This window comes from Leucopleurus acutus, assembly GCF_964270905.1.
Source record: "Leucopleurus acutus genome assembly, chromosome: X".
Classification (NCBI taxonomy): domain Eukaryota; kingdom Metazoa; phylum Chordata; class Mammalia; order Artiodactyla; family Delphinidae; genus Leucopleurus; species Leucopleurus acutus.
In genome coordinates, this window is record NC_139148.1 from 91,865,955 (window position 1) to 91,892,566 (window position 26,612).

General features: G+C 36.7%; 1 protein-coding gene across 1 annotated transcript in view; it reads left to right on the forward strand.

The window, feature by feature from the left end:
- Positions 1-25,263, forward strand: part of IL1RAPL2 (interleukin 1 receptor accessory protein like 2) — a gene marked incomplete at both ends in the record, with an annotated part of 1,088,726 nt that extends 1,063,463 nt beyond the window's left edge. The window contains 3 exons of the mRNA XM_082865016.1: positions 6,839-6,982; positions 12,579-12,749; positions 24,566-25,263. Coding sequence (XP_082721142.1) covers positions 6,839-6,982; positions 12,579-12,749; positions 24,566-25,263 — 1,013 coding nt within the window. The remainder of the gene's footprint in view (positions 1-6,838; positions 6,983-12,578; positions 12,750-24,565) is intronic.
- Between the last annotated feature and the right edge of the window lie 1,349 nt (positions 25,264-26,612).

The window sequence follows — 26,612 nt, forward strand, 5'->3', positions numbered from 1 at the left end:
GGCTTCTGCAAGGAAATGTGTCTAAATCATGAATAACTGCGAATATTAATTTTCATCTTCCTAATCGTTAAATATTAGAGTTCCCCAGGGTTCAGGTCCCCTTTTCTCACTCACTCCCTAGATGATTTCAATTCCATCTCCACCTCAGTTTTGCTTACGATTTATATGCTGACATCTCCCAAATTTATATCTCTAGCTTGGACTTCTCGCCTAAACTCCAGAGTTGTATTCTTAACTGCCTATTCAGCAACTATTCAAAAACTCCACTAGTAGACATATCTAGCAGGCATATCAAGCTTCACTTGTCCCACACAGGATTCCTGATTTCTCCTCCCTATAAACTTGATCCTCCAGTTGCCTTCTTCATCTCCATCACCATCCTTCCAGTTGCTCAGGCCCAAAATCCTTGGAGTCATCATTGACTTCTTCTTTTCTCTGCTCATACGCTATATCTAGTCTACCAGCAAATTCCATGGCTCTACTTTTAAAACATATGTACTCTGAGCACTTTCCCCATCTTCACTGTTATCATCTGAGTCTAAGCCACCAGCATCAATTGCCTGGATCACTGCAATAGCCCCGTGAACGGTCTCCCTGCTTCCCCCTTGTCCCCTCACAGTCTATTCTCATCACAGCATCTGGAGTGATCCTTTTAATATCTAGGTCAGATCATATTATTTCCCTAATTAGAACCATCCAATTACAGGACCCTCACTGTTACACTTAGAATGAAACCCCAAATCTTTGCCATGGCCTTCAAGACATTTCTGATCTCATTTTCTACCACAATCTGCCTCAAACCTTGCACACACTAGCCTCCTTTCTATTTCTCACACTCACCGAGCACAGTCCTGGCTCATGATCTTTGCACTTGCTATTTCCTCTGCCTGAAACACTGCTGTTTCCCCCAGCTGTTCCCATGACTCATTCCCTCTTTTCATACAGGTGCCTGCTTAAATATTACCTACTCAATAGGCCTTTCCCTGGCCACTTTTTATAAAATAGTACTACCCAATCATTTTCTTTTAAAAAAATTTTTAGCTTTATTGAGGTAAAACTGACAAATAAAATTGTATGATATATAGATATATTAAGTGTACAACGTGATGATTTGATATATGTGTACATTGTGAAATGACTCCCCACATTGAGTTAATTAACACATCAATCACCTCACACATCTACATTTTATTTCTGTGTGTGTAAGAACATTTAGGTTGTACCTTCTCAGCAAATTTCAGTTTATACAGTACAGTGTTATCCACTACTGTCACCATGTTATACATTAGATCCTCAGACCAGATTCATCTGCCTGAAAGTTTGTACCCTTTTACTAACCTCTCCCTATTTCCTTTCCCACCGTCCATCCCCTGACAACCACTTTTCTCCTCTCTGTTTCTGTGACTTCAGCTTTTTTTTTGAGATTCCACATATAAGTGATACCATGCACTATAATATTTATCTTTCTCGTTCTGGCTTATTTCACTTAGCATAATGCCCTATAGGTTCATCCATGTTGTAGCAAATGACAGAATCTCCACTTTTAAGGCTGAATAATATTCCATTGTGTATATATGCCATACTTTCTGGATCCATTCATCCATCGATGGACTACCCATCACCTTCTTTTCCCTCTCACTTGGCTCTATTTCTGTTTATTGTATTTACTATTATCTGATATCATATTACATACTTGTTTTCTTCTTGTCTCCCCCCCACTCCCCCCACCCCCCCCACACACACTAGGATGTAAACTTCATAAGAACAGGGACGTTTTCCTGCCTTATTTACTGCTGTATCCCTAGCACATAGAATATAGTAAGTGCTCAAAAACATTTGTTGGGCGAAAATGGTCCTCCTAGAGGACAGGTGCAATAGGATAGAGGATGGGTAACGGGGATTGGTAAAGAGAGGATTTCCCTGAGATCTGGCCTTGACTAGTGTCTATTCTGGGTTATCTGAATGCATTTCTCTTTTCAAAACATTCAATTTCCAGATTGGGGGATAAAAACTCAAAGACATTAATAGCCAGGTAGATATTGAAATTAAAAGAAAAAGAGGGCTGGATATTAAACACAGGCTAGAGGAAACATGCCTTTCTTTAAAGGGCAGTCACTATTCTTTTCTAGATTATTGCCATGCTTGCTGAAATGTGAACCTAAGGATATGAGAGCTTCAAGGTTTTCAAGTGAAGTTGAAAGTCTGGATATGCAATATTTTTATTTTAAAATATTAGTATCTACTTTTTGGGAAACATATAGACCAACAAAAACCTTTTTTCTGGCCCATTGTATACCAGTTTGTACTCCCTGTTTTAGGTAGCATTTAAATTTTTTCACTGCGCTTTGCAAAAGGATGCAGTTCATCTTCCCTTACTCCATTTTTTTAGGAGCTATCGACAATATGGTAGAGGTCAAGAAAAGAACAATAAGCCCTATGGTCCTGATCCAGCATATTAAATCAGACTGAGCTCTGGCTTGTATTGCAAAATTTCAGTTATTTCCTTTGGAGTTGAACCTTTCAGGCTTTATCACAACATAGCCTGGCATCAGTAGCCACAGGATTTCCACCTGGAATATGAGTATGGCTCGTTTTATGGAACAATAACTTCCTGATGATCTATAAGTCAAATATCAAAAATGCCATAAGTGATCATTATAGAGAAGAAACATTTCATGAATCCTTTCACAAAGTGAAAAGGCCTTTCGTAAAATGAGAACTCATGTCTAATATATGCAATTAACAGGGTCAGGCATTCTCAAAGCAAGATGTCTCTTACCTATGCAACTTCTACCTTCATTTACTAACCTGCTATGCCCTCACTCTCCAATGAACTATTTGCCAACAAGTACAGCTAACATTTTAGTAAGAAATTCTTTTTTTTTTTTTTTTTGGTGAACCAAGACTCTGAACTTAATGCTAGGAAAATTCTGATAATTATGCCTTCTCTGTATATACTCCCTTTCCCACAAACAGAGACATATCAATGACTCTCTCTTTCTCTTCATTCCTAGTGCTACTGCCCCACCCTGAACCCCCAACCTGTATAGGAGACCCTCAGGTGGGATCTCCTAACCTGCTTCCCAACTTATGAGCAAGCTCAGAACTGTTCCAGTCTTCCTGCTCTCCAGTCCCTTGACTTCAGCTATTATTTGTCCCATTCTATGCTGTCTGATCTTCATGTTCAAAGTGAAGAACTAGCTGGGTTCAAACTAAGAAGGTTAAAAAGAACTACACTTGTACTTTGGGTGCCTGGAAAAAGTTACAATCCCATAAATATTTGCTCTTCTGGCTATCTCTATCCTTGTGAAGCGTATACACGACACAGTCCAAATAAAATGACTTCCACCTTCTCAGTCAGGAAATGTCCCTAGAAGTATAGATCCTGCTGAGATGGAAAATGGCAGTTGAAAACAGAAGACAAAAGAAAAGCTAGGTGTCAACTGGGTGATGGCAATTCTGCCCTCTGATTATAGGATACATGTTTCCCTTTTAATGTGACTGCCTGTGCTGAATCAAAGAATACTGGTTGAGTCTCAGGGACTCGGTCCACAGTTTTCAATGTAAACAGCCATCACTAGGTAATATCTTTCAAAGATATTTTTATAAAATGGACCCCGAAACCACAAAGGTACTTTTCACACCACAGTTTTCTTCCATATATTTACTGCTGAAAAAGGTGTCTGCTACTTGGGAGCACAAATTGTTCCTGCTGCTGAAGCTTTCCATCTACCTAATAGCAACTCTACTCTGTAAATAACATAGAAATTGCTGGAAAAAAATCCCATTCAGTGACTTTGAAAACAGTTGAAAGCTGTTCTGACCAGAGAGTGAGACAGAGGGAGAGAGACAGAGACAGAGAGTTAACAAAATTACAACATTAAATGAACATTTTACAACAGGAAAAACATGTTGAATCAAGTCAATCAATGACCTAAGATCAAAGAGAATTCAGTTTTCAGAGTAAACAAAAAAAAATCATATTGACCTGTCAATTTCACACTGGCTAGAAAAACAAATACCGTATGCTAATATATATATATGGAATTTTTTAAAAAAATGGTTCTGAAGAACCTAGGGGCAGGACAGGAATAAAGACACAGACATAGAGAATGGACTTGAGGACAGCAGGAGGGGGAAGGGTAAGCTGGGACGAAGTGAGAGAGTGGCATGGACTTATATACACTACGAAATGTAAAACCGAAAGCTAGTGGGAAGGAGCCGCATAGCACAGGGAGAGCAGGTCGGTGCTTTGTGACGACCTAGAGGGGTGGGATAGGGAGAGTAGGAGGGAGACACAAGAGGGAGGAGATATGGGGGTATATGTATATGTATAGCTGATTCACTTTGTTATAAAGCAGAAACTAACACACCATTGTAAAGCAATTATACTCCAATAAAGATGTTAAAAAATATAAAGACACTTGATATTTTTTTGAATAAAAAAAGAATGCATAATTGATAAAACAGTAAGAAAACAAGCAAAGGTTGTGATACTGCAGCCCCACAGAGCTCATAAGCAAGCCTGCCTTACCAACCACATAGAGACAGGCAGTGGTCCCTGGGGAGTCATTTTCTATAGGGAGGGCAGGAGGCAGAGCTAATATGAGGTAGGATTATTTTTACCTGAAATTTTGTGGCTTAATTTTCCAAATGACCACCTCTTGCAGTAGGCATGACAGAGATAGATTCCAATTTCCTATCCCTACTCATTATGTGGCCCCTCATAATGCTCCTTATTAATATATTTTGTCTCTCACAACAGCTTCACTCCCTTCTTTTTTCTATCCTTCTCCCTCTCTCCTTACTGAAAAAGAATACATTTATATTTCTTACATTTCTACTCAGCGACTCTCCTCATTGGCCATGCTGTCTCTGGCCACTACCATCTTCTCTATTACTCCACCTCCTTTAAAATACCAAACTCTCTATCTCCCTACAAAACCTAAAACTTTTCATATGCTGGACTCCAAGGAGCCCCTCGTTCCTTCTTGATATAGCTGCAGAATTCTTCAATACCCTCCAATAAACTGTCTGAGATCTGCTCGGTCCTATCATTCTGCCTGGCAATTGTAGTTTAGCTTCTTTCCTTGGAATTGAAAGGGCAGAAGAATCCAAAATTCACCGCAGGTCACATGTTCTTGAAAAGCATTACCAACAGTTCTATGGAGGAAGAGGGAGAAGGAATTTCATTGTCACTTTCCAGAGGAGCTTACAAAACTGTGGTGTAATAAAAAGAACCTTAAATATGAAGTTAGAATATCTGGGCTCAAGTCCCATCTTGGCCACTTCTTAGGTGTATGACCTTGGGTAAGTGAATTAAACTACTGAGTCTTAGATTCTTCAGTGATGAATTTGGACCAACAATTCTTGCCCTAAAGGATTACTTAGAGAATAGATAGTAGACTGGTAGAAAATTTTATCTATAATATACATTACTTGTAGTATATATTATATATTTTCATCTTTTTTCTTAATCTTATTGTTATACTGAGCCTAATTCATCTTGTGCAATAAGCCTATATAGAGACAAGGGACAATCCCAGGGAAAGGCTGAAGATTTTACTGTCAAGAGACCTTCAAGAATGGCAGTCTGTCATTGTCATCAATTTGATTTTGGCAGTACCCCAGAATTGATCCATCCAGGGAGGCTGATTGCTGCCAAGCAAACTCATAAGCAACTGATGTACAAACTAAAATGCCACTCCCTTTTTCAGTTTGTAGTTACATGGTAAGCTGAATTAATAATAAAAGAATCACTTGGTAATTGTGGAATTAGATTAAGGGGAGCTTAGCTAATTTTTAAGATAGTTTTATCTGTATTATGTTGAGACCAGTGAATTTCCCTGTCACACAGTGGAAAATATCTCTGGTCTAGTGTCTTCCAGATTCAGCATTTCTCCTCTGGACATTGCTGAATTCATATTCTAAATTCTTCTCTGACTTCCCCTTTCTCTAAATTCCATGATGCTATCCCCTCTTTTGATGATACACCCTAGATTTTGTTAATATCACTAATTAAGCTACATGTAAGTCACTATTTCCTGGGCCTAGGATATACTATGTCTCCTTCCATTATGTGTTGATTTAATTGTTCCAATTCTCAGAGTTCTAGGGGTGCCCCACTGGAAAAGCCTAAGGCTGCTATCAGGTAGCCTGGTGTTGGCTGAATAGGCCAAGTGATTAGCCTAGATTTCTCATTCTCTTTTAGCCCCATTGGGCATATTATATCACATACAAATTATAGTCATTTATTCAGATAAGTAGGGGAAATGGATAAGCTAATTTCCCCTGCCTACCTTCTATTGGATTATGTTCTACTGTGGTTAAATGAAACAGTTAAATCCTGTAGGCTCATCGGATTTTATTTGATTCTGAGAATAATTTTATGATGCTGTTCTCCTGTAGAAGAATAGGGCCTGTGGCCTAAAAAGTATTAGATTGTAATCTTGCTAAGCCAAAAGATAATTTAACAGAAACAACAAAATATTGGACCTGAACCCAGTAAAAGGCAGCTCTAATAGTTTCCTGAAGTACACTTAAAGCAAAAGTATACATGTGAGGTCTAGATGTGTTCAAAACAAAGTGGGAGAGACTATTCTTTTTCAGATAGACATCACTTTCAACAGTAAAAATTTTCAAATATTTAGAAAAGAGTTAATTTAACAAGAAATTGATTTACACAAATGTATGAAGAATGCATCTACTTACTGCATTAAGCAAGAATCTTCTGTAAAGAAAAACAGAATGGGTTGTACATCTTAGAGACTAGAAATATGGGAAGTTCCTCAGTGTTGCTGATTTAATTACCTTTTCCTGTTTATTTTATTTGTTCCAGATTTAATCTACAAAATTGAACTTGCAGGAGGCCTGGGAGCAATCTTTCTCCTCCTTGTATTGCTCGTGGTCATCTACAAGTGCTACAATATTGAATTGATGCTCTTCTACCGACAGCATTTTGGAGGTGATGAAACTGCAGATGGTAAGCTATCTCTTATTGTTCAAATTCAATTAAAAGGCATGAATTTGTGATTATGTAAGAGAATATCCCTATTCTTAGGAGATACATGATGAAAAATTTAGAGTTAAAAGGCTATGACTAATGCAACTTACCCTCAAATAGTTCAGAAAAAAATGGTATTAATCTATCAAGAAAGACAGCAAACGGGAGAAAATATTAATAGATGAACCTGGGTAAAGAATATATGGGTGTTCTTTAAAATAATTTTATTTCTTGAAATTTATTTCCAAAAAAATAGTTTAACAAGGAGATATTAGTTGGTCAGGAGATCAAACAATTGCTGTCAAAGCCCTTTCCCTTATTAAGAAAGAAATTAAGAATCAATTTCATTTTTTTCTTCCAGAAAATTCAAATTTAGGCACAGATCATATTTAGCTCTTCCTGGCATTGAAAAAAACAAATTATTCAAAAAACATATTAAAAGCTATGGAGATACTCATTTTAAAGCTCATAGTACATCTGGACTGATATATTTTGGATGATTGTAGCACAATTCTCAAAGGTGACCTCAATGGAAAAAAATTCAGAATGTGGCTTATAATTTTCTTCTGTTTGCCATTTATGGCCCTTGAAAATCTTATATATGAAATATCAACAAAACGTTGTATTGAGCCTTGTTTCTTTGAACATTCAAAAATGATTTAATTTTTCAAGAGAACAAATTATCATATTTCCAATCAATATCAATAAGAAATCATTACATATCACTCCTTATGCATACAGTCCTCACCCACAAACTACTATAAGCCTTGGAAACATGTGTATGGAATGCCTTAGGTAAGCCAAGATAAAAAAGAAGTTCAATTGTAAGTCATTACTTTAAAAAGCCAGATTTAAATTTTAGTTTTCATTCTATTGGAATAATGAAAGTTAGAGCTTTTGTTTGTTTTGAGATCCTCAAAGGAGAGCAGTTTATGATTTTTTTTTCATTTTTTTAACATCTTTATTGGAGTATAATTGCTTTACAATGGTATGTTAGTTTCAGCTTCACAACAAAATGAATCAGTTATATATATACATATATTCCCATATCTCTTCCCGCTTGCATCTCCCTCCCTCCCACCCTCCCTATCCCACCGCTCCAGGCGGTCACAAAGCACCGAGCTGATTGTTTTATTTATATAGTGATAGGAGAAAGGCAGAGTGGTGAATGTAACATCAAAATTTTTGAAGAATCTTTGATTTTGGTCTTATTGTTACTATTATATGAACAATGATATGAGTGTGTTTTAATTGACTTTTATGTTTCCACAGTAAATTCGACAAATACTGTTTGGTGAATACATATGCATGCTCATTATCAAAGCAGTGTATTTACCTAATGATTATAGCAGCCTATTTAAAAGTACCAAAGACCCTTATTTAGATATATCTTCAATATGAGAAATTAGGGCCTGTTCTGATGATAATTACATGCTCCAACAATATGTATGAAAATGTAGTCAATTACCTTCAGTTTCTGTATACAATAATTAATATTGAAAGATCTGACTTCTTAACCTGCACACATAAAATAATGAGATGAAATATGCTACTGAGGAAAATTTCACTGGTTCCCAAGCGCCAACAAATGGCTAAAGTATCTAACTGGGAATGTTAAAGATGCATTGTCTATATGAAAGTACATGAAAGGGAGTCTGCTCTGATTCATTTGCTTTAGGTCATGATTACAAGCAATTTGTTAATACTTTCTGCAAGAGGTGATATAGTTTATGAAGTTAATCTGAAATAATTACTTTCATCACCCATATCCAATAATCCAGACTAACTGATCAGTTGTAGTACATATTTGTAAGATTAAATTCATGCTAATATCATACGACATTTTGCATCTATATCGCCAATGTGGCCCATGTGGCCAAAGATGACAAGTAATCTAGAGCATTTTGGTTAGAGAATTGTGTGTATTGGTTCCAAACCAATTATCTTAGGGAAAAATTCAATTGGGGGGGAACTTCAAGGATTTTCAGCAGGAAGGAAAATTAAAATAGTTTATATTCCTACATGGAAACTTGGACTTTAAACACACAATCTCTGTACTAGCTGAATAGAATACTAAAAAGTCAGCAGATATGTAGTGAGGATGAATAAATGAATATTAAAGCCCTTCTAGAAATATCCAGTTTCATGATGCCAAATGTCAGCTGGATAGCCTACTGAATTTTCATTTCTTTATTTAAATATTTTGACATCTCATAGACACACCATAGTTTTACCCATGTACTTTTTGTTCATGTTTTCTCTTGGATTCATATCTATGGTAGCATTTCCTGAAAGTTCTTATAAAAATGCCATATTTTTTATAAAATAAAATCTATCAAACTGACTTCTTAAACATTTTTGATATAATTCATTTCATTTCATCAATGATTGCTTCATTTATTTGATCTTTGAATTATGCAGTCATTAAATACTTATTAAGTGTCTACTGTGTGCCAAGCACTATGAATGATGTATATACTTACATATATTCTTCACCTGGATTAACCCTACACACACACACACACACACACACACACACACACACACACACACACACACTGGTAGTATAGTAGGCATTGGAGACACAATAATCAACAAAGTTACACAGTCTTTGCACTCTAGAAGCTAAGGATTTAGCACTGTGTTTAGCAGAGCCCCAGAAGAACTACATTGTAAACAGGAATGGCTTCCTAATGGTGAACAGGATTAAAATGAGATTTTAAAATGGAAAGGACAGTGTGACAACAGGAAAATTCTTCCACAGAGAGTTTGGTTCCCTTTGTCATAACTTCTCTCTTCATTGGTAACAGCATACCTATGGTGACCACTGTGCGAGCCTTCTTCCTTATAATGTTTTGTCTCCATCGTGCTGTTTTCTGGTTCCTCAGTTGAACTTAGTCAGCATGATTTAACACAGAGGAATGCTCATTAGCCTCACCTAGCAAAGTGGTGTTGCTGAATTGCCATTCGGTTTTAAAACAATATTCAGGACTTGCTGTTAACCTTTATTTGCATCATATTGTTGATATTGCTCTATCCATCTTGCTCCTCTTTGTGAGCAACAGCTGTGGCTCTTCATGAGGTTTTCTTGGCTGTCTACATAGAGCTGAAGTGCACTTTTAAAACTGTTGCATCTGCATCACTGCTTGCTCACTAGCTGGCATCCTAGACCTTCTGGGACATCTGACATGGTGGCTTGAGAGCTCTCTTCCTGCTCTGGCCAGCTACCATAAGCTCTTCACCTTTAGTTCACCTTAAAGGGACATGACTGAAAACAGAAGCAACCATTTTCCAAAGAATGATGTGTTTCTAGAATGTTATGTACAATTTGTTATCCAGATGTGTTGGGTGTTAACACATACCAAAGATATCCATTTTCTTTCTCATAACTTGACTTGGGATATGCAAATATAGCAATATTTTCTGGAAAAAAAGTCTTTGTAGCATCACCTATATTAGAATATAGGTGAAGCAAGTAAGGATAGGACCAGGGATATGTGAGATTAGGCATGGTTGGAGGGCAAATAGTCATAGTCAGGACAAGCAATATGGCATGAGTCTAGAAGTTCTGGCCAGATGGGTGAAAGAGTCAGGTAGTCATTGCAGATGGCTAGCTCATAATAGATGCTCAACAAATCACTGTTGAATGAATTAATAAGTGGTTGCATTTCAGGAGGTTTGTAACATAGAGTTATCAAAGCCAGAGGAAACTAGGGTCTAGTCTAACATTATGAAGTTTGAGGCAGCAACACCATCCATCAAGAACAATGAAATACAGTCTGCTCATAGAAATGGATCTGTTTGTCCTTTGGCCTATTTTATTCTTCCAGCTGTGTATCATCGGCAGCTCTCAGTCCCAGGTGAGTAATTATAGCTGGAGAAAGTCAAGGGCCTGCAGGTGCATCCTGAGCTTGATTGGAACAGGGGCAGAGGTGCTAGGATTACCAGGAGGTTCTTACATTAGCATTGCTTATGAACATTCTCACTTCCAAGTGGCGTTTTATGCATAACAGCAGAATGTGCCCCATTTGTAAGCCAAGTGATCTCAACTATCAGGGCAGTCCTTCATGTGCATCTGCTTCTAGGCAATCAAGTACCCAACCAAGGTTCACAGCAGTCTTTTCCAGATAGAGGACAGGCTAAAGAGAAGCCTCCTGGCTTCAGGCACCATCTTAATATAAATAAGCAGAGTCCCGTTCATGTGGGGGTAGTGAAGCCTGGAATCTTACTAGACTTAGAACAATATAATCCTGCCTCAGTTATCACTAGATAGTCAGGGGGTGCTGCGTACTCCTACCATAGGGTATTTATATCTCTTTATATGCCTATCACATATTCCTCTTTCAGCAGGTAGAACCACATTTTAGTGGTATAGGGAAGTGAGTGGCTGCTTCATCTTGTAAATTAACTTTTGGTCAAGTTTTAGCTATATTCTAATCAGGTCTGTTTTAATGGAAAATATTTCTGTGTTTTAGAAACAAATCCTGAAATGTTTGCTGGTCTTTTAAAATTATTATTTGCAAGTAACTAGATTTAAAAAATACTAATAGTTCCATATGAGTCTAGGTTCATTACATTAACTTTTAAATTTTTTTCTATAAATAAGGGAATTTTGAAAACCAGTATAACTTTTCCAATGTGTTCCTTCTAAAACCAGCGGGGACTAATACTTTGAGAAAGAACTGCATATATATATATATATATATATATATATATATATATATATATATATATATATAGAGAGAGAGAGAGAGAGAGAGAGAGAGAGAGAGAGAGAGAGAGAGAGAATTTTCTCTTTGGGGAGACTGGCTCTGAGCCAATATAGCAAAGGAAGAAAAAATACATTCTCAAAGCACAGTTAACCCTCTGACTAAATGTGTGAAGGGAAAACCTAATTTGGCAATATTGGAAGGATGTATATTCTGAAACAAAGGGTTCTTTTGGTAGCTTGTGTCAAATTAGTTGGCCATGGATTGAACAAGAATAACAGGCAATGCACTTGTATAAAACCCAGCTGCTGTCTCTAATATTTGGTAATGAACTGCATTTTGTATATGAGGATGACGACACTAACCAACTGGAAGTATGGCATGTGCTACAAGTAGTGTCTCCAGGAGTGAGGCTGGATTATTTCGATCTTCCACACTCTAGGGCCCAGCCTCTCTTGGATCTCTTACACATATTTGTGCAAACAAGGTATAGTCTGTGACCGAGTAACAGAGCCAAGCCAACTGGCACAGAAAGAGTTCAAATCCATGAGTCTATTTAGTCCTGCATTCAAACACACTGAGCTGATCATTCACACCAAAAGTCACAAATAATAGTTCTCTTTTATTCTGTCCTGACTATATGTTGCCCACTGCATAACAGTTTCAGTTCATATCCTACGACTATAACTAAGTTATGTTGAAATGTACTAGACTTCTTATAGCATTGCATGTAACTTATTTTTTCCAGTTATTAATGACAGTCACTAATTATAGTGCATATTCCAGCCTGTTAATGATTATAGACATTTAGTACTTAAAGAGAACCTAATGATACATACAACCCTTTTGTTTTCTTTGTTTCTAAGACAACAAGGAATATGATGCCTATCTCTCTTACACAAAAGTGGACCAAGATACTTTGGAATGTGACAACCCTGAAGAAGAGCAGTTTGCTCTTGAAATACTGCCAGATGTGCTAGAAAAACACTATGGATATAAACTCTTCATCCCAGAAAGGGACCTAATTCCAAGTGGAAGTAAGTACTTTCAATTTTTGTATTTTAAAAGTTTGGCTTCACTTAAGTTATGTGGAGACTTCATATGTCAGAGCCAAGTATTTAGATAGTTTTTCTTACAGGAGATTTTATTAAATTCAAATTTTTCCCCAATACCTGTGTTCTGACTTTCTAGCATCCAAATTTTTTTTAAAGGCACTCTCACTTATATTTTAGGTATGGTTTTTAAATTGTGCTTTAATGGTATGCTTTATTATATTGCCTTAGTGTTCTGAGAAAATGATGATCATTAAAAAAAATGTGTATAAGTCAGATATTTTTTGCATTTCAGACTTTTTGTATTTCAGATTTTTTGCATTTCAGATTTTCAATGCATTTCAGTTCCAAATCTGGTCTTCTGTCATTGTGCTTCTACTTATACCTACAATCATTGTCACTAATAACTCTGAATTTATGCTTTAATACTCATTTCCAGATTTGCAGAAGAAAATCCACTTAAAAATGAAAGTGAGGCCATGGCGTATGGCACCTTCACTGTGTATTTAAATTCTTTTTAAGAAGTTCTAGACTATGTAGGCTTGAGTGCTACTTTTAAATTATGCTACATATTGAAAGCTATATATGAGCTTACAGAATAAATTCAGGTTCAAGTAAAAATATATACTTTTTTCCTGTTTCTGTTCAGTGTACTGTACACAGTAAAGTGTGAGGTAAATACAGAAAAGATATGGTCTCTGCCCTCGAGCTTGAAATGCCATTGAGGGAACATAAAAGTGCTAGAATTCATTTGCATGTCTATATTAATATCCTTGAGAGGGGGAGATTAAGCTGTGACCACAAATCAGAATATGGTAATTTATACACATGGGCTAACAAAATTTAAAAGCTTATATATTTAGTACTTCACAGTATATAGAATATTTTCACATACATTATTTCACATACATTATTTTCACATACATTATTTCTTTTCATCTTTACAATAACCCTATGTGGAGAAAGAGCAGGTACTGTTATCTTCATCTTACAGATGAGGAAATAAGGCCTGAAAGAAGTCCAAGACCAGTCAGCTGGCAAATGGTAGAGATGGAATAAGAACCTATATCTGTTTGATTCCGGTTCTCACTCCTCTAGATCACGCTATTTATTCCTCAATAACTTTTATTCAGATTATCAGAAGTCTACTGTGGTCACTAAACTGACAGGAAACAAATTGAAACAACTGAGTTTTTTTGTTCATCTCTTTTTTCAGTGTGCATACATTTCTGTATATGTTTGGGTTTGCACATGAGTATGCACACTTACACATGTATAGAAAGAAACCAGACAATATTTTCTGGTATATTACTTTCTACAAATGTAATATTTCCCCAAATTTCTTCCCATGGTCCTCTCCTCACTTCTTTCTGTAATTTCCTTTATTTTCATGACTTTAAATACCACTTCTACATTGATCGAGCCCCAAGGAACATGCAGATACCTCAGAGTCATTTTTGATTCTTTTGTATCTCTCTCCCAAATCCAGTGCCCATTGCATCTTTTCCATTACCACTTCCACCATTCTAGTATAGGCCCTAATCACCTCATTCCTGAATGTTGATTACTCTCTGCCTTCCCTATTTTTCCTCTTACGCATCTAGTCCCACTAATATGTATACCTCCTTGATCATGTCTCTCCCCTATTCAACAACCTTAAATTCTTCACCATTTCTTATAGGATAATATCCATTAACCCTTAGCTAAACACTGCTACAGTCTGGTGCAACACTTTTGTTCATGTTAGCCTCCTACACCTATACAAATACTATGTATACTCTCCATAACACTGCCTCTGTGAAAAGTCCATAATAATTTCTCTAGCCCTAGAGTATGTGGTGTATAATCACTTGTTTGACTATAAATTTTGTACTCCTTACTCCTGTGATATTTTGTATTATTTTCTTTTTTTAATGTAGTGTTCCAGCTATTTGTCTTTTCTTCTCAGCAAAACTATAAGCTCCATGAGGGCAAGTACTGTCTCTCATTCATCTTCATACACCTGTTATCATCTACCAAAATACCTAAACTCAGTAGATGCTTCATAGATGCTTGTTGATTTTGTTTTAATAGTATTGGTTTAAGACAAGAGGAAATAATAAGAATGAAATAAGTAAAAATGTTAATTTTTGCATGACAGTATCTGAAAGGCATTTTTTTTAACAAAGTGAATGTGAAATCTAAACAAGGAGCTTTCTGCTGAAAGAAAAAAAATGTAGTTAATAGGAATAGTTTCAGTCCTAATGTGTATACTACTTTTATTTTTTCAGATATTAGAAAGAATATCTACAAGAGGTTGATCAATCATTAATGAAATATCAAAAATATCCCTTTACTATTTTTTGGTTTAATTCCTTAGATTCCTATGCACTTTTTGCATTTTTGCCAAGAGCATCTTGTTAACTATCAAAATTCTGCAACATCGATTTTTAGAGTGATAGTGTACTAAATTGTATTAAAGTAATATCATTACCAAAGTGGAATTTATACTCTATGTCAAGTCACCTTCAGTAGGATTCAATATGGATTCAATTTCTGCCTTATTGCATTACAAAATTGTTGGCACCACAATAGACAGTCTTTATCAACCCAAGTGACTTAAAAATGTCACCCTTCATGTCCGAACACATCAAATTTGATTATCTTTCTTCTGACCTGGAAAACAATGCTTCAACATTGTGCACATCAGAAAAGGAAATAGGGACAACATGGAATACAGGCGAGTCACTTTACCTGAGACTCAGTAGATGACACTTGCTTATTATATAAAGAAGCAGCTATTGTGCATGGGTGAGAGTGAGACCCAGAGAGCATGAGAGTGAGAGAGATGCATCCCCAAACTGTGTTCTCTTAGTTCTCTCAGATAGTCTATTTTGATGATGACAGGCCAATTGAATCAACCTGCTGTGTCAATTTAGCCAAACAGGTGGTAGACTATTTTACACCTCATTGAGTCAGCTAGTTGACTGGCTAAATTGATTGAAATTGATTAGTTGTTTTGGTGTATCACAGACAGGTCTGAATGTCCTCCTTGACCATGGGGTATGAGGCTTACACAAGCCATATTTCCTAGCACAAAACTACAAGATTTTAGTTGAGGACTATAACACGCTATATAAGAGATAATAGAAGGTTGTCACCTCATATACCCTGGCATTTAAAGAACTCAAAATAAAAATACCCAAGATGATGTTATTAGGGAGAAGAGAGATTTTTATAGTCCGTAGAAGATCATTTTAGTGTTTTTGAGATTGTACAACAATTAGACTGAGCAGGGACTTGGATCCTGTGTACTCAGTGGTACACAGGAAGACTCCTTTTACAACTAAGCCATTTGGGACAACTATGCAGTTTTTAGATGCAACCACTGGAGGGTGTTTGATTTTAATCCTTCCTTCCTGAATGAGGAAATTCATGTTCTCTGAATTCCGATTTGCGAGTGTAACCTGCAAAGGTTCTTAAAAAGGCCCTTTGACCATTTTTCTTTTCCATCAACATTTCAGAGCTGGCTGAGCAGTCACCATGTCACGATTAACGAGTTTTTCCTTGGCATTTTTAGCACGCATTCAGGAAGTCGATGAAGTATATGAATAATATACTTGATTTACACATGAATGACAGAGTAGAACATTTTGGACTTGGTGTATGTGTGTTATTAAAGAAGCTTCTGTGGTCTGTAGTTGCAGCCATTGGTACAGATTTAACAGGCTATGCTATATAAATATAGACACATTCCTGAGGGGGGGGGAAGTAGTTACAATATTATAAGCTATGTTTGTCCCTCACATCTCATTTAAAACATGTTGACCCAAGACTGCTCCTTCCTCTAAAAACTAGCAATGAGGCCTTTGAGAATTGTAAAATCAGACTTCATAATATCATTCTTGACCTACAACAATAATTTTCTATGAATCAAACTAATGAAGTCTATGACATAAACCCATTCATGTTTAATGCCTTCACTTTTGATGTATCTTCAGTTTCATTTGTACCACTCTCGTGGTATTCCAATTCAACCTCATCAACACACAAATATTTCTAATGTATACAGTTTCAGAAGTACATGAATGGGTGTCCCCCACCCTTCTTCCTCCCCCTGACACCAATGCACGCATGACTGTGAGTTCACAGAAAGCTTCAATAGAAAGATGTCACTCTCCAAGGTGAGGTATAGGTAACTGTACCCTTCTCGCATGCCCTACTAGAGAAATGTCGTTTGACCATCATGGAACAGCACAGGTGGGAAGATTTGACACAAAAATTTTTCCTAAATGCTAAAACTAAAAGTCTTCAGATCTGGACATTATTTTCCTGGCAGTGACCTACCTTTCCATTCTTGAGCCTGTGGCCAGGATCTTCCTTATGTTTTCTCAGGTTTGGTGCCTGAATGTGGCAAGAATTTCTACTTTCCAGTAAAAGTTTGGTCTGTCTCTTCCCAGGCTAGAAACATCTGTAGTAGAATAGCAAAAGCAACTTTGTTGCCAACAGGCATCTGAATGTCAGGAGTGACAGGCAACCAAAAGAAAGCCAGAGAGAAAACACCCTACTCAAACTGCCTAGAGACACAAACTTGAGAAGTAGAGATTTTCTCACCCATGCAGCTGCTGGGTTTTGTGGTGTAAAGTACTCTACACAGAGCACATTGTGTTCATAGGGCCTAGTGGATCCTTTAGGAATGAACAGATGTGCTCTGAAGCTGACATGTGACCAACAGAACCCAGCTGTGCAGTTGAGATCCTGAGATTGGGGACATTTTTGGATGAGTACCATTTAGGCTTTTGAGCCCATCTTATCTCAGTGTTTCTGCAGAGATTTAAAAGCATAAAAATATAAAAGTTAATCAACTGGTCAGATGGAGAGAATAGTACTCCAAGACTAAAAGTAGAAACAACCCAATCTTATAGCTTTTGTTTGCCCTTAAGAGAAAGCAAGCAAGGTGCTTAAAAGTGCATGTGCAATACTGATTAACAATTATAAATTGAGCTAGTTCTGGCTGAAGTTTTAGAAAAATCTATAGATGATTAAGTGCACATTAAAGAGAAAAAAATCTTTTAAAGTCTTTTAGCTCAGTTTCCTCTTCTAATCATAGGAAGACTATGGGGATCTCTGTGTGAGTTCTTCCTGCATTATTGCACCAGAGAAAGACACTAGTGAGTGAAAAATATTATCGTGCGTATGGCTGATCAGCCATGTCTATTGAAATTATATTTATGAATTTGGCCTCAAATATCAAATTGTCTTTCCATTTGTTTTCATGCTCAAATTTCTATTAGTTTCTCTCACTCAAGAATCCTAGGACTCTTTCAGTAATTTAAGGGAAAATTATAATGTCTGATTACATTCTTGCATGTGCTAGACCTTCCTCCCTATTCTAATCTTCAGTTCTTTAATGGCCATGTGATTGTGCTGACATTGAAATAACAAATGACTAGAGAATACATCTGGTGTCACATGATCCCTAGTCACTTATGAAGTGAGGCATGCAAAAAACATTTTTGTACATGGATCTGTAGCTACTCATTGCCAATAGTTCCTCTAATAGCTGGACATATTGGATACCATTCAAGGAAATTGTCCTTGGGGAGTAATAAATTCCTTTTCCAGGCAATCTGACGTCTGTGACCTAAAAAGTGTGAGGCAGGGGTGACATGCACAGGCATGGAAATTTAACACATTGTGTACAATTTACTCACATGGAATAAAATTAGATAAGCCCACCATCCCCTTCATGTTAGTCAAGAGAGAGGGAACTGTATCCAATATGCCCAGCAAAATACTGCGGTCAATGGACTGAGGTTTCTCATCAATGTTTGAGGTAAAGGAAGAATCCACTGTGTAGAATTTCAATCAGGAAATCTACTTTTTGGATAGCACAAAGAACAGACACCTTAAAAAAAAAGTAGAAGACCAGGATAAAATTGTCTTAAGTACCAAAGGAACCACAGAAAAGACTATATAAGGAGCAAGTTGTCTTGTTCCATATTTATCAAGATTGCACTGATTAGAATTAGTTATATCTACAAATTTTTAGGGCATGAGTTTAAGGGGGAAAAGAGGAGGGGAAGAACATTTTGCAGACTCTCTTTGTTTGCTACTCTCCACATTTTCTTTCTTTTAGTATTCTCTGAATGTGTTCTATTACTTACCTCTATTCTCAGTGAAGAGGTAAAGAGGGAAGAGAAAGAATTTAGAGATGTGGACAACATTCCAGAGTAAATTCTGCCCACTGTCATGCTTCCCTGTCCATCCACTGGTGAAATGCTATAGCAAAAGTAAAGGATTCATTACCAGAAATACAGCCTCCAAACTCAAAACTGTAAATAAATTGTGGTTCCCTGCACTCACAAGGACTCAACAAATCCATGTTAATGTTGATCAACTTTTTAATCAGAATCAGTTAGAACACTTACACTAGTCAATAGAAAACAAAACTCCTGCCAAAAAATTTAGCCCAGTGAACTATGAATTATCAAGCCAAGGACTTAGAGGAGGGGCCAGGGAAGGTTTTTATAGGGCAAGTAATATCACACACTGTTCAGAAAGCCCCCTACTCCCCTCACACACACCTGGCTAAATAAAAAATTTTGTACCCTCAATATCTGTGGCAGACAACACAGATTCTTACATCTGCCAGATACAGAAGCAAGACCCAAAAGCTTTAGCAACGTTGGCCAAGACAAAGAGTGAAGTTGTCAACCTGTATCTCTTTCAATAGGTTAGTATTAAGTATCATTATTTTACATGCAGGTAGTATTTTCAGTAAGACTACATTATAAAGTACCTCACTGTATGCCTCTATTTATACCAGAGGTCTAATAATTTTTTACCAAATATTTAGTGCTGAGTAGTACACTTTTTTTGATACATGTGAAACCTGTATTATTTTTGCTGGGTTTTCCTCACCAGTCATAGGAGTGGACCAATCACTGTCAGAAATTGTCTTGATTTTAAGTATTGACATATTAACCCATAGGTTTAATAAATATCACCATTTATAGCTATCAATTAACTAATATTCACTAAAATTGGTGGGGTATTATTCAGTTTTGATGCATCCTATCTCACCCTAATGATTTTTCTGTTTAACTGATATTGGTTGTACATAGCTGTGAATATAAGCCTACCAAGATTCTATTATTTGAACCTGGCAAAGTAATAAATTATGCTTTTGTTTACAGACTAAGTATTTGTCTTTTAATTTTTAATATGCTATCTGCCCCTAATAATGATCCTGACATAAGTTGAAGTGTCAACACAAAGATAATTTATAAGTAGCTAATTGATTAGTTTGATAAATCATATGGTTAGTAGGCAGTAGCAAGACCACATAGAAATTCATGAATGAGAGTGTTTTCACCTTGTCCTTCTGCCTACATCTGCAGTAGATTCAAAGCCTGGCATTTAAGAGTACTGAGTTCTTTTGGGAAAGAATATACACCCCATTAGAAGCAATTTCTTGGGGCTGCCATTATATTCTTTCTGCTTCTATTTTGTCCTTTTATTTCTTCCTTCAGTTTACATTTTGCTTTGTTAATGTGTCCTGTTTTCAAGTCACTTTTGTAGACTGAATTCTATTTTTCTAAATACACTGGAATTTTGGTTTATACAACTGTCCATTTTTTTGTTTGTTTGTTTTTTTACAAAATTGTGAAGATCACAAATAGGTTAAGTGTAATAGCTTTGTTTCATGGCTGATAATCTAGTGTGGTTTCATAGCCTTGTTTAGAGAAACAGAATGCTGTCAAACACAACCCTCTTTAGTTTTTTCTGTCATCGTAAGTTACTTCAAACTAAAATCTGCAAAGAAATAATGACCTTTCATTTAAGGGATACTTTATATTTTTATGTGGAAAAAAAGAGTCTTTTAAGGGATTCCTGCTACTCAGTTGCTAAATTTGCCTGAACAAGTCAGGGCAAGATTTAGCGAGTATTCTTATGTGCTGTGGATTTAGGGATTTTTTTTTTGAAAAACATTTCTTTATTATCTCTTCGTGGTAAGAAACCTTTTAAAACGGTTTCTGAAGTTTTCTAACATGTCTCCCACAAAACCACAGCCCTACCATGACAAACACCACTGCCTGTCATGGACTACACTAGCTATGGACCAGCAATGCCTTAACTTGATGCCTGTTTCTGCTTAGTTTATTTGGAACTTTTCCAAACCTAAACATCCTGATTGGTCTCTAATTCAGGGGTGGCAACCTTTCTCTGTAAAGGTCCAGAGAATAAATATTTTAGGCTTTGTAGGTTATATATGGTCTCTGTTGCATCATATTCTTTATTTCTTTTACAACCCTTTAAAAATGTTTTAAAAAATCATTCTTAGTTCACAGGCCATACAAAAACAGGACATGGTCCTAATGGATCAGGCTCCAATTCACAGTCATTGGATACAGACATACAACCCCAGGGTAAGGGGAAAATTATTTTGGGCACTTGCTGTGTAGGAGCCAGCAACGACTGCCTGGCTAAAGATTAGCAAGTAAAAAATATTAACTCTACCTATTGGGTCCCTTGCTAATTTATTTATACTTTTCATGATATCTAGGTCCTTGTTTTTTCCCAAAGATAAAGAGACAGAAAGAAAAGATTTAGGAAGGGAGGGAGAAAGGGGGCAAAGGGAGATAGGCAAAAGAGGAAGGGAGAGTAAGACAGGGGAAGGGAGAAAAAAGTGAGAAAGAAAGCAAAGAGGGAGGTAAAAGGACAAGAGAAACAGCACAGGAAAAGAAAAAACAAGAAATGGAGAAAGAAAGAGGAGCAAAGGGGGTGAGAATAAGAAAAAAAAACATAGAAAAACAGAGAGAACAAGCCAGAATATGGAAGCTAGGGCACAGTCTCTCCTTCTTTTCCTGAGAGCCAGGCAGCTCTTAGCGGCACCTCCCCAGCTGCTTTCAAACATTGAAGTTGCTGCCCAGCCACTGATCACCATCCCAAGAAGTGAAATGTGGGCTTCACATCTGAAAACTTCCACTTGGTTTTTCACCAAGTGAAATGGAACACGAAATTCAGGGCCCAAGAAAATGGCTCATGTTTTCTTTGGGACACTTGGGCTGTGTCTACCCAGGGAAAATTTAGATGTACTGACTGACTGACTCCAGTGCATATGATTAATGTATATATAGGGCAAACCAGGATAATTCAGACCTTTTTTTCTTCCAGAGCAGGTTTTCAGCCGGAATTATCTGGATGGTTGCCTCAACTCTCCACTAGGCTTTGCCAGGATAAGCACAGCCAGTGTAGTATGCAGGAGACAGGGACCACTCCCTCTCTCCAAGGTTCCCTTCAACACCCACACCCTGTGCAGCTGAGTGTAGTGGGATCTGTCCTGACAGGCATTCTTTCTGGGGGCAAGTGAAAATTCTGTTTAATGAATCTCTAAGAAGCCCCCCAAACCCTAAATTTTGCATTCTGCTTAGCTGTCAAATGGCAAAGTGTAATAGAATGGTGAAGGGGGAGAACAATATTAATGCAGAAAAATGTTGTACCCTGTTCCCTTCCCCAATCAAGAAAGAGGATAATAAAGCCAAAGCCTATGACTTCCCAGTCAAATTCATTAGTGTGTATGTATATAGTTTCTCTTATGACTGAACACTTGAGTTGTAATTTTCTTGAAATGGATAGAGATATGTATAGCTATACCTTTTGTTTTTAAAAGTATATTTTAAAAATAAATTACATCCCAACACATAGAAACAGCGTTGTTCATAGAGGTATAGTTTCTGTGACAAATGTGCTCCTGCCAAGGTTTGTACAGATCAATTTTTAAAAATTAAATGTAAAGCTACAATTAATGAGGGAAGAATGCTACTTGGAATAATTCCTCAGTAAATCATTTGGTAAGGAATTCTTCTGTAAAAATAACAATTAACTCATACATAACCTGGTAAAACTGTGTTTTCATGGACTCCTGCACTTATACCATGTATAAGTTTGGGGTTTGGTTTTGTTTCATTTTGTTTGGAGGAAAGGTGAAAAGAATAATGGGAAAGATGCATGATAGTTTATTTTACTGTATCTTACAGATCCAACTTCTAATGATGAAGCTTCCCACATAACTTCTTTCTTTTTGGGAGCAGAAAGAAAGGAAGAAAATGAAGAGTCAGAGCTGTTGATACATTGGGATAATATTTTTCCACTCTATTGAAACTTTCTACCTTTCCTTCCATTCTGTTTCACCAGTTCTCTAAATGACAATTACAGAGTGATAACTTCCCCATTGCTACTTGTGTGGTATTTTTGTTTGGTTTTTTGTTTTCATTTTTATTTTTTGCAGATTTCAATGCTGATTTTTTTTCCTTGAAAACGTGATCTCTAAAAGAAAATGCATAAAATTCTTAATGGGTTCCCTCCCCACTTAGAAGTTGCCTTATTCCCTCAGATACAGTCTCTGTAACTACTGCATGAGAAAGTCCTGAAATGTATTAAGTAAAAACCAAAACAGCAGTAACAACAAATTGTTAAATGGGCAATTCTCTGTGTATCTCTCAAAAAGTTTTTTGTTTATCTGTAGGGTGTATAGAAAATTTGCTCTTTTTCACTTGTGAAAGTGTTCTTGCTGCCAAATGGTAGAAATAAAACCCTGGAAAAGAGAGATCATCTGTAAAATATGCATCTGTAAAATAAGTTTCTCTTTTCAAATGGCTTGTACTGGGCTGTTTGGTGGCCCCTCACTGTGTACTGGACGTGACTCCTTGAAAGCAGTCTGTAACCTTGGGCAGATTTGCAGTGACAAATGTTGCTATGCTTCTGTAAGCACTGCTTCTGCTAGAGGGCACTGTACATTAGACAAGGCCTTGTGCTCTGCTTAGTAAAGACAGCTCTCTGTTGCAGCACCTGTGTCCAAGTCTCCATTTGTTAACACATGTGTGTGTTTCCCTTTTTGGCGGATAAGACTTTGGGAAGCACGGTTGCAAAAGGATTATTCCATGGGATAAACAAATCTAGAGTTCGTTGAGTGTTTTTCTACTAGGAAAAGGACATAACTTGTTCACCTCACTTTCAGAATTGTTCCACAAAGTAGAGCAAAGACTTCTCAGTTGATAGACTCCTCCCCCTTTACTGTTCTTTCCACACCACCCCCCACCTCTGACTCCACCCCTCACTCCTCCTCTGAACAAAGAGCAGCTGGTTCAGATTAAACTCATGGGCACACACACACACACACACACACCACTTCCCTACCTCCGGGTTTGAAGGGCAAAATGGAGAATGTAAGGTTGCAAAGAACAGAAGGTATTCTGAGAAACAAGCTAGGATTGTAGAAGAGATTTTCCACCATCTCTAGCACATTATCTTTGAAGCATTTATATATTTTTATATATATATATATAATATATATATATTATATATACATAGACCCCTTACTTGTTTAGTAGTTGGAAACTGGGGGAAAAGCAAACCAAACCCGTAAATACAGTGACCTTCATTAAAAGGTTCCATTTCTCTTTTCATCAACCCGCTGATTTCTTGTTCACTTAAGAGTACTAGCCTTGAAGCCTGCCTTGAATTAAATGATTAAGTAAATAAAAATAACTGAACTACACCTAAGCTCTTAAGAAGTCAGAGTTTATATAGCTAACAGAACACTGTAAGTAATGATGAGGGGAAAGAAAAGTATTAGAAGATTTTTTTTTCATTTTTATTTTTAAGGCAACGAGCCTTCTGAGTGTGCAATACAAGAAAAGAAAATGTGATGTACCTTAGTGAAAGACTGGATCTTTGCTATACTAGGGTGCAAACCTAATGCTTTAAAGACTGGAAATGTCTTTGTTTTACTTTTTCTCTCTTTCTGTGATTTGTAGCCTACATTGAAGATCTCACAAGATGTGTTGAGCAAAGCAGAAGACTTATTATTGTGCTAACTCCAGACTATATTCTCAGACGAGGATGGAGTGTTTTCGAATTGGAAAGCAGACTCCATAACATGCTAGTCAGTGGAGAAATCAAAGTGATTTTGATTGAATGTACAGAATTAAAGGGGAAGGTGAATTGCCAGGAAGTGGAATCACTAAAGCGCAGCATCAAACTTCTGTCCTTGATCAAGTGGAAGGGACCCAAGAGCAGCAAATTAAATTCTAAGTTTTGGAAGCACTTAGTATATGAAATGCCCATCAGGAAAAAAGAAATGCTTTCTCGGTGTCATGTTCTGGACTCCGCAGAACAAGGACTTTTTGGAGAACTCCAGCCTATACCATCTATTGCCATGACCAGTACCTCGGCCTCTCTGGTGTCATCTCAAGCTGACCTCCCAGATTTCCACCATTCAGATTCGATGCAAATGAGGCACTGTTGCAGAGGTTATAAACACGAGATGCCAACCACCACCTTGCCAGTACCTTCCTTAGGCAACCACCACACCTATTGTAACCTGCCTCTGACACTACTCAATGGACAGCTACCCCTTAATAATGCCCTGAAAGATACCCAGGAATTTCATAGGAACAGTTCCCTGCTACCTTTATCATCCAAAGAGCTTAGCTTCACCAGTGATATTTGGTAGCGGAAAATCTGAAGTCTTCTGAACAGCTATGTGAGCATAAAAATTTCTGCTATACCAAGCAAAAAGTACACCTAATAACATTGAGGTGCTGAAAAGGTGTTCAAAGAAAAAGGCACAGAAATCACTTTTGTATCTAATTTTTTTTGTTTACATTTCCAGAGTAGTGGGGGGATAGAAGGACCTGCTTTTGTAGTATAGTACGTTGTTCCAATGTACAGTTTTGATTTCTTCCTTAAAAGAAAACAATATTAAATTCTATTCTATAGAGTAGGTTTTATGATACCACTTAGACTGCAAGTTTGGTAGGTAAGTTAATATTTATGAATATTTCAGTATTTACATGTTATTTGAAAGCAGGAAATTTAAAGACTTTAACTGAATTTGAAATTTCTGAACTAAGTTTTAAGGGGAAAAGAGAACTTCTATAGAGTAACCAAAAATCAGGAATTATCAAGAAAGAAGTGTTGAGGCATCCCAAGTGGAAGATTGTTTGTAGAGGAAGATCAGTTAAGAAAAAATCTGATTGAAACGTTTAGAACTTCTTCAACATAATGGACAACTTCTGTGTACTAAATCAACACTCATAATGAGAGTTTTTAGTTTTATTAGGGAAGCACATCTTCTGTAGGCAAACTGGTAGGTAGATAAACAATGTACATTTCTTAAGCAAATGAATAGGCTGTTCTTTTAGGATGGTGTTAAACAAATCTTATGGCATTTTAGCCTATTAACAAAGTTTTACACATTTGAAAACACATTTTAAGTTATGCATTTTATTGCTTGCTAAAAAATTCAGATTTGGATTTTTTCCAAATGATCTCTTGACCTGCTATAAGCTTTATATGAAGATGCTCACATCTTCCTACTTTTATTTCAACATCGTTGGAGTTCGAATTTAAATAAATATTGACTGCAAGAGTCAGCAGTAGAAAAGAAATGAAACAATATTCACAGATGAAGTACTAAATGATTCAAGTTTACTAGTGTTAGAGCAGCAATTGCAGTGATTCTCATCAGAAATTTAGTTGTGAAACAGACTATTCTGTACATACACAATATCTGCTTGGCCATGTGTGCAAGGCTCCTTCAGAAGTATTTCTATTCCTGATGCTTCAATATGTATAGTTTATAGACTAAACTTCTCTACCCTCACATTGTGACTGTGACTGTACCATATCAGAAAATTCCTGTGAATATCTAACATATTATGAATTTGCTGAAAGGAATGTGCCCCTATTCTAATATTTATTGTGAATTACTACTTTATGTTCTTTCCGATTAATTTTGGTGTGCTCTCCACAAAGATTCCTGTGGGGGGTCAATTGTTAATTGAGTTTCATTCTGGCATT